At 44.1% G+C, this 13,501-nt stretch overlaps 1 protein-coding gene across 5 annotated transcripts in view; it reads right to left on the minus strand.

The window, feature by feature from the left end:
* LOC124721924 (carbohydrate sulfotransferase 5-like) overlaps nucleotides 1-13,501 on the minus strand; it is a 544,973-nt gene that overhangs the window by 124,951 nt on the left and 406,521 nt on the right. Inside the window, exon 1 of one of the 5 annotated variants that reach the window (XM_047247077.1) lies at nucleotides 12,357-13,074. The exons of the other annotated variants lie outside the window; for them this stretch is intronic. Within the exon in view, the coding sequence (XP_047103033.1) occupies nucleotides 12,357-12,484 (128 nt within the window). The 5' untranslated portion in view covers nucleotides 12,485-13,074. Of the gene's footprint in view, nucleotides 1-12,356; nucleotides 13,075-13,501 lie in introns of those variants that run through there. 5 annotated transcript variants of the gene reach the window in all.

Genomic DNA, 13,501 nt, shown 5'->3' on the forward strand with positions numbered 1-13,501 from the left:
GTGCCGCCGTCGTTAAAGTATGCCTTGCAGGGCAAAACGGCGCTAGCCAAAACCGGCGCTGAGGTAACTATGGTGCACCACAGGCCATAGATGACACGGGTGCACGACGGCAGCGGAGATGTGTACGGGAGAAAAGATGGGAAACCGCTGACAACTGACGGCCCAGATGAACAAATTGGTTAGAAACAGTGTCTCCTCAATGACTGTTCGTCGAACGTTGCAGAATATGGGCCTCCGCAACAGGCATCTGGTTCAAACACCCGTACTGAGTGCAGTTCATCGGCCTCTAAGGCTGGAAGTTTCAAGCCGTTACCGCAAATAGACGTCCATTGATAGATGACAGGTAGCCTTTTCAGATAAATTACGTTTTATGCTTCATCGGACATTTGGCCGTTGGCGTGTGCGGCGAGAAGCGTCTGAAAGCGGACACCATGCAACCAGGAGGGAGCGTTATAGTCTTTGTGGAATGTTTTCATGGGATGATCTCTTCATTTCGGGAGGCACAATGGCACGACGACATCTTCCAGCAAGCACCATGTCACACAGCCCGCTGTAAACGTCCCTCTCTAAGAGCACCAGGGTGAGTTTATCGTACACCCGAGGCCACCATAATCCTCGGATTTAAACCCAATCGAGAATTTCTGGGACCACCTCGATCGAGCTGTTCGCGCCATGGCTCGTCAACAGAGAAACCTAGCGTAGCTGGCCACGGCGCTAGAGTAGGCATGGCTTCACATCCCTGTCGGTACCTTCCAGAACCCCATTTACTCTCTTCCTACACATCTCGCGTTGCAGAAGGTGATTATTCAGGCTTTTTACAGGAGGTCACATTAATAAACCTGGGAAGTGTAGTTTCCTTGTTGATATTTATTGGCTTGGCCTACCAATAATGATTTTACCATTTGGAGAAAAGGATTAATTCGTCTCCTGATTCCAATGAAATGTTCAATCACAAAAAATATTTGTTTCAGTTTACAGCTGGACCTTTTTTGCCACTGACTACAGTTCTCGGTACAAGTACCATCATCAGGTCATCCTCTGGGACGCAGTCATCAAGCTCGCTTCCAAAGTAGGTGGGAGAGTAGGCAAAATAAAAGTGCGATTGTATACTGAAACAGTTTTTTCTGTTTCTGTTGGGGGTGTTCCAACCTATAGTATGTCAGGAATATGAAATCGTAGATAATTAAAATAGAGCAAAAACAGCAACAGGTTCGTATTCGAACACTTCAGAACGCCAATTGTGATTTGTGCGAATGCAGGTAACGTGGTGTCCCTCTTTTATTACCCTAACGGCGTGTTTCCGAAATAAGAAGTAAACATGGCATACACTGAACCATGTATCAGATAAAAACTTAACTTCTCTAACAGAACAGCATGACTGGTACTGTCAAATGCCTTCTATAAGTTGCAGAAGAGCCACAACTGACGATATTACACGATTTAAAATTTTATTATGTGCTCCGTGACTGAATAACAGGTGCATAGCTACGGTACGTTATACAAAATGAGACCAATGCTCAACAGTCCTCCTGCAATGCAAGTAAAATGCTGTTAACTTAGCCACAGAAGAGTATAATAAAATTAAGAAGGTGAATTGTTATAAAACAATAAGAGAAAGATCTCTATAAAGCCGGGATATAAAGTGAGGATGCTTTGTGAAAAAATAGGAATAGTAGGTGATACAATTTAGAAATCTTTTGAAGAGTTCATAATTTTCAGTCTTTCTCCTGAACTTGATAACAATTTTTGTCACCTGTACTTCGGTAACTGCTTCACAACTACAAGTCCTCGGCGCAAATGCGAGAAAGATTTATCAACGGTTGTGAGAAATTTCAGCCAAACAGGATATGCTTGCCAGAATTGAAAACTAGTAAGAATTTTAATAGGGATGATATTGTTTGACACGCCAGTGGGAAAGATATCTTATTTTTAAAATGAAAGGATAAAAGTCAGCTCATGTCTCGTCAAATTTTCATACCGCCGTCAAATTTCCACCATGGTGAGGAAAGAATGCAGCATAAAGTGTTTTGTGCAGCCCTAAGGACTATAGTGCCAACACGAACAATGTAGAGAAACTTGAGGAGGTGAAGAAATTCTGTTAGACAAATCGAAATAGTAAACATGGTGTCACGGATTGTTTTTTCATCTGCTTGATTCCAGTATAAACAAATTACATACAATGGAACGAACTTGAAGGTTCTGAAAAACAAAACGTCAAGTAGTCTGACAAGTCTCGCATCTGACAGTACATCAGTGAAACCAACAAAGACACCCAAGATGAAAGTTCTGTAGCGTTGTAAATACCTGCCAGATAGGACAACACTTCATCATTATGCTACCTGCAGCACTAACAAAAAGCATTTGCTGACTCACCTGATGTACTCATAAGGCAAGGTGCCCCTGTGCCTCAGTAACAAGAAATATTGTTTCAAGAGTTTTACAAAACAAAACCAAAAAAAAAGTGAAGCACCCAGAAGGGGAGGAGGAAACGAAATTAAACTTCACGGGTTATGAGCGTATTCGATGTTATTTCTATGATTAAAAAATCTAATCAAATTTACAAAGAACATTGCAGCACGAGCCCTCTGTCCTGGCTGCATTCACTGATTCGGTAGTGAAGGATGCCATAAAGCCATTGTATCCTCTCGTGAGGTAAAATGGCTAACAAATGTTGTTACTGATCCTTGGTATCATTGATACTGACACTGGGACGGAGTTGACGTCCGAGCTGGTCCAACATACGTTCTATCAATGAGAGATCTGAGGATCTTTCTGGCCAAGGGAGTACCTCAACATCACGCGGACAGTTCACAGGGACACCTGCCTTGTGTTTTCGAGCATTATCCTGTTGAAAAACAGCACTACGATACTGTCGCATGAGAGGTAACGTATGAGGACAGAGATTGACTGTGACGTACCGTGGTGCCATCAAAGTTCCCTCAATCACTGTTAGGACTGATCTGAAGTCATACTCGATGGCTACCCACACCATGGCAACCTGATTAACACCGTTGTGCCTCTTCTAAACATTGAAATAATGGCACCTCTCCCCAGGTATCCACCATAATCAATGATGACCGTCATCCGCGGTGGTGAAGACCAGCGATTCATGGCTTAATACGATAAGACGCTGTTCATCTGCAGTTCATGCTTCGCGATCACGGCACCATTCCAACGCAGCCGTTTTTGTTGTGGCGTTAACGGCAGACGACGTATGGACGGTAATTCCCTTATCTGGCTGCTGCTGATTTCCGACCAATGGTCAGTGATGGGATAGATTGTTTGAGGGTGTCTATTACTTGTTCACTTATGGCAGGTACAGGGGTTACGATGTGCTTAACGCACAATATAGCGATCCTCACTTGTGATGGTCAGAAGTGGCCGACCAGAACCTTGACAAAGAGTATGTTTGCTATTACGTTCCCATACAGTGTAAAACTGAGTGCCCCACATATCTACATATTGCACGATTCAACCAGCCGGCCAAATGGAGACAAAACTCTGTGTCACAGGAGAACGTAGCATCTCCATGTCCTTCACAGCGATCACTCAACATCTATACTGTTCCCGCCCCTCATATACTCTAACAGGCCTGTTAACAACACTGAACACGAACAACACTAATGTAACCGTTTCACAGAGACTTACAATGCTAACATTTACTTAACGGCCGGTAGTGTGTACGCGTGCAGAGTTACACTGACATCCGATCATATCTTCTGGGTGTTCACTATTTTGTCATGTAGTGTATATAAGAACGTTTATTCGCTGATCAATTTTTGTTAATTCTGTAACACAGTTTGCAATAAAATAACAATTCCTTTCAAATCTCAGAATCTCTAGCCCCATCTTGCACTATGATAACGCATATATACCAAACCCATTAAATACAAAATTCCCTATCGGAGGTTAATATAATTTCTACCACTCGATCGTAAATAATATACTCTTTTCGCAGAATACAGGAAATAACCTGTGCTTTAAATATATAACACTGTCTCCTGCACACTACCGGCGGCACCGACCGACTCCTCGGGTTAGCGAGCTGCTCATACCTCCACGACATTCTTTTCAAATGCCGATGTTTTGGCCATTCAACCTCCAGAACAGAAAGGCGCTGTGTTTGGCCACTTCTTGCTCATGTTCACAGTACTACCGTAAAGTGCTGCTGCCTGTCGGCCCTTTCAGAAGTTTGCTCCCCAGAGGGTACTAGGAAACACCAGCCTTTCTGTGTTGGGAAACACTTCTTTGAAGGTCATCTAGTCGGGACAGGCCACCACGCGTTAGCCAGGTTAGTGGAATCCAGTCGTCTTCTTACGGCTGCAGATTAACCGCAGTGTTACAGTCACTGTGCATCCGGCTCTGTCGCTCATTATAGCAGCCAGCACTCGCCGATAGTCGAGGCCAGCAAATGATCCGTTAAAGCATCATGTTTCACTACCATGTAACATAGCTAGATGAAACTTGGACCATAATAAAAAGAGCAATTACAATACAGAACAGAAGATAACTGAAAGAAATACGCAATGGGACAAACAGAAATGACACTTCTATTCAAATACAATAATTACACTGAAGTTACCGCGATTCATGATGTTCTCCTGCACATTAAAAAGGCGGGACACGTTTTTTTTAATAGGGTGTGTTATGACCATGGACAGCAACACATGCTCACCAGTGTCCTCCCACGCTGACCACAAGGTTGGTAGGGGGTTTTGTGATAGACAGTTCAATTACTCCACCAACGCTGTTAACAACTGCTCGACGGACATTAGTGCATGTGGACGTTCTGCAATACATCTCCCTAACGCGTCCATCATGTGATCGATGGGATGTAGGTTGGGGGAATGGGCAGGCCAGTCCATTCACCAAATATCCTCTCGTTCCAAGAGCTTCTTCACCTGCGCTGTTCGATGCAGTCGCACATTGTCATCCAGAACAATAAAGTCATGAGCGAATGTACCCCTGAAGAGACCAACATACAGAAGGTCAGTGTAATAATAAGGTTGACCGCTGAGTGTACCGCATTTAAAGATTTGGAGGTACGTACGCCGGTGCTACATTATGATTCCTCACACCATAATACCTGGACCATCAAAACGACCATTTTCGACAATATTTCTGAGTGCATTACCTGTTCCCACCTCTCTAACGAAGTCAGTATTAGTGGATGGAGACCATGCGTGAAACGAGTTAGGAACTGAAATCTCATCACTCGATCTGCCAGAAAATCCTAAGTGATTTTGATCTTACGTTAAACCAGTAAACGGATCAAAGTCAACTCTCTCGACACACTGTGAGCATAATGGCATCGAAACGGAAGGTGAAAGAAGGTGAAAATACTAACCTCATTTCCCCAAAATTGTTTGACTGCAGTTCCTCCTGTAAAACGTCGTCCGAACTTCAAAATAACAGATATTGTAATAAGTGAAAACGGGACAGAAAAGCAACTGAAATCGCTCAACAGGGGAAAGGTCGCTAGCCCTGATGGGACACCTGCGCGATTCTAAATAGAGCTTGTGAACAAACTTGCTCCTCTACTAGTAGTGTACCGTAGGTCGCTGGAGGAGCAAAGCGAGCGTTTCTAGAGTGTGGAAAAAAAAGGCGGCCATTTCGGTTTCAAGAACGGGCATCGAATATATGCACAAAACTGTAGATAATTTCACAGCAGGGAATATGAACCAATACTCACAGCTCTTAAGGTACGCATTTTAGAGTCCATGTTTGTTGCATATTTTTGTCTTGTTTTGGTCAAAACTACCACCTCTCAAACTACAGATAACATTTTTTAAACGAACTGGATAACGTAGGAAGTTACATGAGGTTTTTCGTGGGAGATGCTGTTGCACACAGAGAAGCTACAATACTACAGAACTGTAGTGAAATGCAAACTGACCTGCAGAAGATTTGTGCAGGGATTGGCAGTGAACCCTCAAAATAAACAAATATATCATATTGCGCATAAATAGGTAGAAAGAACCATTACAGTATGGCTATACGATCGCTGAACAATCGCTGTTGGCATTAACATCCATTAAATGTCTAGACGTATGGGCACGGAGCGATTTACACTGGAACCACCTTTAAAAAAAAACACAAAAAAAACAAAAAAAATAGGCGCACTAAGGCAGATGCCAGACAGATATTCATTGGAAGAATACTCAGGAAATGTAGTCCACCCACGAAAGAGGTAGCTTCCAAAATTCTCCTTCGACCATTACTTGCTATTGCTCATCAGTCTGGAAGCCGTATCAGATAGGTCAGAGAGAACTGAAAGAGTAAAGCAGGTTGTATTAGTAGAGTTAAAGTGTCGCTGAGGTGCTCAGCCAACTCCAGTGACAGGCGCTACATGAGACGCATCGTGCGACATGGGGTGGTTTACTGTTAAAATCCCGAGAGCTTATGTCCCCTGAAAGGTCAACCAATCTATTGCAACCATCTACGTATGTCTCATGGAAACACCAAGAAGGTAAAATCAGGGAGATTCCAGTTCACATGGAGGCTTACCGACAATCGTTCTTCCCACGGATCAATCACGACTGGAACAGAAAAGGAGGAAGTGACTGTAGTACAAAAAGTACCGTCTGCCACACACGTGTTTTGTTGCTCTGTGTTGTATTGCCCATGAGGCATTATTTACAGATAGTTTCTCCGTATTTGTAGAACAACGATGTTTGCTGTTTGATCATATTGGATGTTAATGAATGTGTTATCATCTTGATATGCCGTTCATCACAATTGCAACAAGATATAAGCTTACTGGAAAAATTACACTGGTCAGCTCCACTTATTTCCGGCGAATAGCTAATTATATCACTTCTGGTATGTTGAGGCTTTTCACCCTCTCATATTGCAACCAGTCTCACACCAGCGTCCAGCAGGTGGCATACACAGCAAGCCCACTGGTCACCTTTGCAGACGACAGAAAGTTTCACGTGCTTGCCTGGCCGGCAGGCGGAAGCTACAGCGCCACGAGGAGTTGGTGGCTTCATGGTCTTACTTGCCTCTGCAGGGCCACGTCACCAAAAATAGGTCCAACAATATCCTGGCGCCTCCACGGCACTTAGGCCTGCGCCCAGGCAGTGTCAGGCCAGCCCAGTCCTAGTGGGCTCTCTGGGCCAGGCGCCGAACACACTTAGGAACCATCGAGCCTCCAGTTCCTCGACGCCCATCTACCTGCCGCAAGTTGTCACTACGGGGAGCAGCCAGTGTCATCGTTGGACCTCGCCGAAATGTGGCCTCTTCTGTGTGGATTTGTGTGAGCGTTGGCACTAGGCCGCTGCTGTGTTGTGCTAATGAACCTTCCATTTATTTGTGAATCCAGAACTTAACTTTGCTGTTCTGTTACTAAAAACTCTTGTGCAAAGTACTATGAGTATTATCCATATTCTTGAAGTATGCGTCATTACTCAGAGAACATCATTAATATTCTAAGAAACTGACAAGTCACGGATGGGACTTTGATTAGTGGGATTTGATCTGTGTCTCAGAACAAACCATTAGTCACCTCTAATCGAACGCATGAAATAAAGTGCATTATCATTCATTGTTTTGCTAACTACACGAATCAATGGAGGCAGATATTTCACTGAGGCACGCATCAGAAAACAATCGGTTTCGTCACAGAATGCAGGTTGTCTGTTTGCGCATCTGACCTGCTGGTTCACTCAGCAGGAAACTGGACCACAGCATGCTACGTCATCGAGGCTCGCCCGCTATTCCGTGGCGTTCGTCACGCAGCCAACCACCAGGAACAACATTTGCACCCCTGTCGCGAGTCTGCCAGTAAGACTGCACGCGCCGATGCACACAGGTCGCCATCGGTTTACACATGAACTACGGCGGTTTATTTAGGCAGCTGCCCAAGCTTTAGAACTTCTGTTCATCTGCTGCATCGTTAAAATCATCATCTAGTACTCTGTGCACGAACTACCTGAGTGTTCAGCTGGACTCTGCTTTGGATTTACTGTTATTGGATTACTTGTATCGCCTGTGATCGTACTTGTGCTGCCAATAAAATAAATGTTTGTTTCGTATTGACTCACTGTGCAGTAGTCACTACAACCAGTCGCCTTGGCGCTTCTCGAAAGAAACATGTTTCAACCATTTCTTTTTCCCAGCAATAGCACATGCACAATAAAAAAGGTCTCATTACACCCACCCACTAAATAAACTAACTCCACGATCAGATCCAAAGGACCTCACAATGCCGAACGGCTGCCTTGCCATCCTTTACAATTCCCAGTACACCGAGCTCTCGGCCGACGTTAGCTTTCCACACCTTGGTCCGTTACTTCTCGATAGCTATTGCTTCAGTTATCATCACGAGGCTGAGAGAACTCCTTTTGAGTCCTCCGACAAAGGAAAAACCTCTGGCAGTACCAGGAATTAAACCTGCCAGTTACACGCACCGACCACTCACATAGAACCTCTTGAGTGCGAGGCTGCAAGAGACCAATGATGTTTAAGGCACTCGACGCGCCGCATATTGTCTACCTTGCAACCACAGTATTGGCTACTAATGGCAACAGGGGGCAGAACTGCAGGTATCCAATGGTTCCGCACAGTATGTGGCTACGGAGCGTAACTGAACAGATCAGTCGACGGGCACCCCACATCTGTGCTGCAGTGCTAGTGGTGTTGATATAAAGCAGAGCAATGGCAACGATAAACAAAGCAAACATTGCATTATATCTACAACGACAGTTACCGAAGTTGATATTTCGTCAGATGGGACCCAAGCAATTTCGCAGAGTGAGAGACAAGCGGCAGATGGAATATTAGCGTTTCTGCAAGATGTGTCAGTATAATGTGTGGTGTCGTAAACGCTTGACTGTGCGGACAATGTACATGAGTAGAACAATGATAACAATTCGTGCTTAGCAAGTGAAAGTGATACTGAAACAGTTGTTGAGGCATGTAGTTCATCATCCTGTCGGCTAGGGAGCCATAAATTCCATTTTCAGTGAAACGTAGTAAAGGACAATCGTTTCCAGAGAACGAGTACTAAACGTAATTCCGTACATGGAAGATCATCCGCAGCATAGTAAAAAAAAAGTTATGAACAGATTTCTAAAAATTCCGCAGCTTTGTGACCGTGTAGGACAAGGTACACTTGCTACAAAAACTGGTGTTTGCGCGTTTCAAGGATACTCGATACAATTTACAGGATGTGTAAGATAATGACCTACTACGTTATGCACACTACATTGTGCGCGGCATACATTAAAGTGATTTCAAAGGAAGCAGTGGATGTTTGCAGAACTTCAAACAGTGCTACAGACACGGTAAACGTAAGACAACGAAATTTCCAACGAAGTGTCAACTTGACGATGCACAGCAAACTGCAGAATCGGCCCGAATATTTGTAGAGGAGATAAAAAAACTTATCCCATTGTTCAGTAAGGAATTTGTTTTCAACTCCGACCAGTCGGGATTTGACAAGGAAATGCATATGAAAGGAATCCTAGAAATTAGAGGTACCAAGAGAGTCGTATCAGGATCCACTTACATCAATGCCTTAACGCATTCGCATACAATTATGCCGACCGTTAATCTGTATGATAAATTGGCTGGAAAGTTATTTATTATGCTGCGAGAAGTTGGAGGTGCTCTGCTCCCTACGATTCTTTCTCGCGTGCGTGATCTTGCAGGGGCAGTACGGAGTATTTACGTCACAGCAAGCAAGAGTGGGAAAATGAGCGTAAGAGAACTATAACTACGGTATGAGCACTGTTTTTTTCCAATAGCTGGTCAAAATAACTTGCTATCGCTTGATTCCTGATTTGAATATAAAAACCATACTCCTTTATAACATATTATCCCCCCTGAAATGTGTGTGACATTACAATTCATGCCAACTGGAACCACTGGACGAATTCAGCCTCGGGATGCTTGTTTTTTCTGTGACTATAAAACATATTATTGCACTATCTGCAGTTACGCCTTAAAGGATAGCCATTTTCACGTTAAGCCCCACGACAGACTGTTTCGCATTCGCTTGCATGCCATCACATTTCATCAGTTCTCTTCACCCTATTACACCAGTATGATTCTGTATGCAACCTTTAAGAGTGGATACCTAGCCGAACATTCTGCACGGTTTGTAACTCCCGAAGAGTTTGCCTTCCATCTTGATCGTACGATCCTTTGTGTCACTGCGGCGCCCCATTTAATACTCTGTACTCATGGTGCAAGTTAATGCTTTGTTTTGAACATTTCTTGAATGTCGACGATGTCCATATTGTGGAGTATAATACATACTCCCCATAGAAATTTGATCTCTGTACCTCCACGACACTCATTTTTCTGTTACCCTCCTGATGCACGTGGTGAGTCTTTAGCAGCAAATATTTTTTCTGTCATAATTATTAACACATCAGTTTCAAATGAGCCTTATTAAAGATTTAACTTGCGACCTCGCATTCAATGTGCTCCTTGTCAGCTACGGAGGCGCACTACAATCACCAAACTACTTCCAATGTGAGACGCTAGAAGAAAGGTATGGCTGGGCGGGTGGTAGGAATGGCGATCCTCCACTGCACATCGTAAGGTAGCTTTTGGAATACGGACTTGGATCCTACATTTATAACAAGCCAGTCATGCAAGCTCCGAAAGGGTTGCCAGTCAGAATATACATGCACCATGTTGTGGGAAACAAGGAAAATAATCATTTCTAGCCAGGCGGGATTAGCCGAGCGGTCTCAGGCGCTGCAGTCATGGACTGTGCGGCTGCTCCCGGCGGAGGTTCGAGTCCTCCTTCGGGCATGGGTGTGTGTTTGTCCTTAGGATAATTTAGGTTAAGTAGTGTGTAAGCTTAGGAACTGATGACCCTAGCAGTTAAGTCCCATAATGTTTCACACATATTTGAACATGTTTTGAATCATTACTAGCTGTTAACGGTAGCTATGATGAGTAACGGTAAGTAAGTAATCTATTTTACCCGCAATACCGTCAGCACGTCACACGTCTGCCTGTTCGCGTACGTGTACCATGATGCACCCCTCCCCACCCTTCCAACTACCCCAACACACGACGACGTTTAATGCATACAGCGTTGCGGCGCATGCGGACGTGAATGGGCACGTGTTCGCATCTATGTATTGTGCTGCTGAAGTAGCTATACATTATACAGAGTGCACATTATGCAACAAATTTAGTAATTGTTTAACATGGTTTGTGTTCACTGATGTAAAACAAAAGTGCTCCATGCCGTATTTCAGACGTTTAAGTGTCGACTTTATTTATTTATTTATTTTTACTTTATAAAGTAACCTACGTTCTTTCTCAGGGTTCAAGCTGTCTTCACAACAAGTGTCACGGAAATTGATTCAGCGGTTTAGTCATGAAAACGTAACAGAGTTACTTTCGCACGTATTATATTGCAGTGTAGAAGTGTGGATTAAACACGTTAAGGATTGCATAACCATTCTATTCATTATGTTGGAGAATCGTATTATGTACACCACATCAATCAATAAAAGCATTTTCACAAATATGATGTAACTCAAAAGCCAAAGAATGAATAGCTTTTTCAAAGAGTAAATATATTTCCGTAATTCGCGTAATATTCTACAAATCATTAAATATTTTGTACTATACACTTTCTAAAGTAGGCTATGTTCTTCCTCGTCGTTCAAGCTATCTCTTTGCCACATTTAAAGAAAATCCGTTCAGCGCTTTAGTCGTGAAATGGTAAGAGACAAATACACTTTCACGTTTATAAAACTTTAAGTTATATTTTTTTTGTGATTCGATTTTGATGAAATGAAGCCTATACGGTGCTCCAGGCTAAACTTATGTCACTTGTGAAAACCCCTGAAAATTCGTCAAGTGGTTTTGGATATCAGCGTGTCCCGACAGACAAACAGACAGACACGACAGTTTTACAGTAATATTATTAGCATAAAAGAAGTGTAAATAGCTTGAAAAAATAATTCTTTTTTCTTAGGACGTCGAGAAATTCTATTTGTATAAGTTTTCTGTACAATGATCACACAAGAGCAGGTTAAAAGTGCTTCCACAAAATTTCTATATGTGTTGTACAACAGCAGCGGCAATAAATAATAATTCAAAACCCGAGTCACGAGGCTGTCCTGCAGTTTTCGCTACCTGGACGGCAATGGATGAACTCAGTCGCTGCCAATTTAATACTTGCAACCTAGAATTTGAATATGGATGTTTCTGAAACACACTACATTATCAAGGTAGGATATTTACCCTTCCTTGAGCGTTGTGAGAAGTCGTTGGGATGTCTGAGATGAATTACTGTGTAGTGTGCGGCTGTGGTTGTACTGCTACGGAGAATTGCCAAAATGAAAGAAATGGATGGGATGAAACTTGTTGATGGCACATACCTCTCGATCTTGAATAGCACCAAGCAGGCGACGAATGTTGGAAGGACCAGCATTAACTGTGGTTTAGGCCTTATGATACAAGGAACAGTTGAGAGGTGTAGGATTTCTGTGCGACACTGTCCATTCATTTGGTAATCAAGGCACAGTGCGTCACCCCCTTCATTATCCTTGGTGGCCACACAGCTATTATAACGTAAATCCGCAATCAGGCCTCTGGAACACGTGCTGCGGACTGATGTCTGTGGGTGTTACTGGACGTCAGCAAAGAGTAACATGTGGTTAGCACACCGCTCTGTTAGTCATTACAGTACAGTTTACCAAACCTGAGGCCTAAATTTAGGTCCTCCACTGTCACCACAACGCAAAGTACACCCAAAGCCAGTCCTCCTAAGACGTAAAACTCACTGACGCTACCGTGAATCGAAGCTGTGTCCTACGCCTGGCATGCGGACGGCCAAACCGTTGAGTTAAGGATGCGATCACAAATCAAAGGAGGTGAAAGCTTCACCCTGGATTCGAATCTGTTACCACAAACCCGCGTGTCGCTGCAATGACGCTGGATAACGACCTCGGTTAAGTAGGTGCTGCGAGAAGACTGAGCTGGCGTAAAATTAATCAGCACCCAAGAACTGTTTCGCCCCGGCAAAGTCTTCCATTACGAAAACGAGCATATCCTAACACACCCCAGATTCCTTAGACACGGACGGCACTGCGAGCTAGACGGGTCTGGTCTGATGACGGAGTGGCTCCCGACCCGCCCGCAAGCCGCAGGAGACGTGTCCATTACAGCGGCTGCCACCTGCAGACGAGCTGGCGATCGCGCGGGAACCAGTTGGCGCAGGGCTTCTCTCCAATCCGGGCTGACCGGTCAGCGACTCGCGGCTCCGGGAATCAGAACCGAGGCAAGGCGGCTACCAGCTGTGCGCCCGCTTTTTGCCGCAGCCACCACCATATAACGCTATACGAGCCACTCGTTCCTCTCGGTTTTCTCTCGCATATGGCCGGTGATGGGGACGGCAGGTGTCCCAGCGGCTTTGACAACAGCCCCTTCCGTGTTCTGTCTCGGCATGGCTGCAACTGTTGAAAGCCCAGCCTGTGGGTTACAACGACTAGCTGCTGACAATTAACATAAACAAGTACAACAT

This window comes from Schistocerca piceifrons, chromosome X (genome assembly GCF_021461385.2).
Source record: "Schistocerca piceifrons isolate TAMUIC-IGC-003096 chromosome X, iqSchPice1.1, whole genome shotgun sequence".
Taxonomy (NCBI): Eukaryota; Metazoa; Arthropoda; class Insecta; order Orthoptera; family Acrididae; genus Schistocerca; species Schistocerca piceifrons.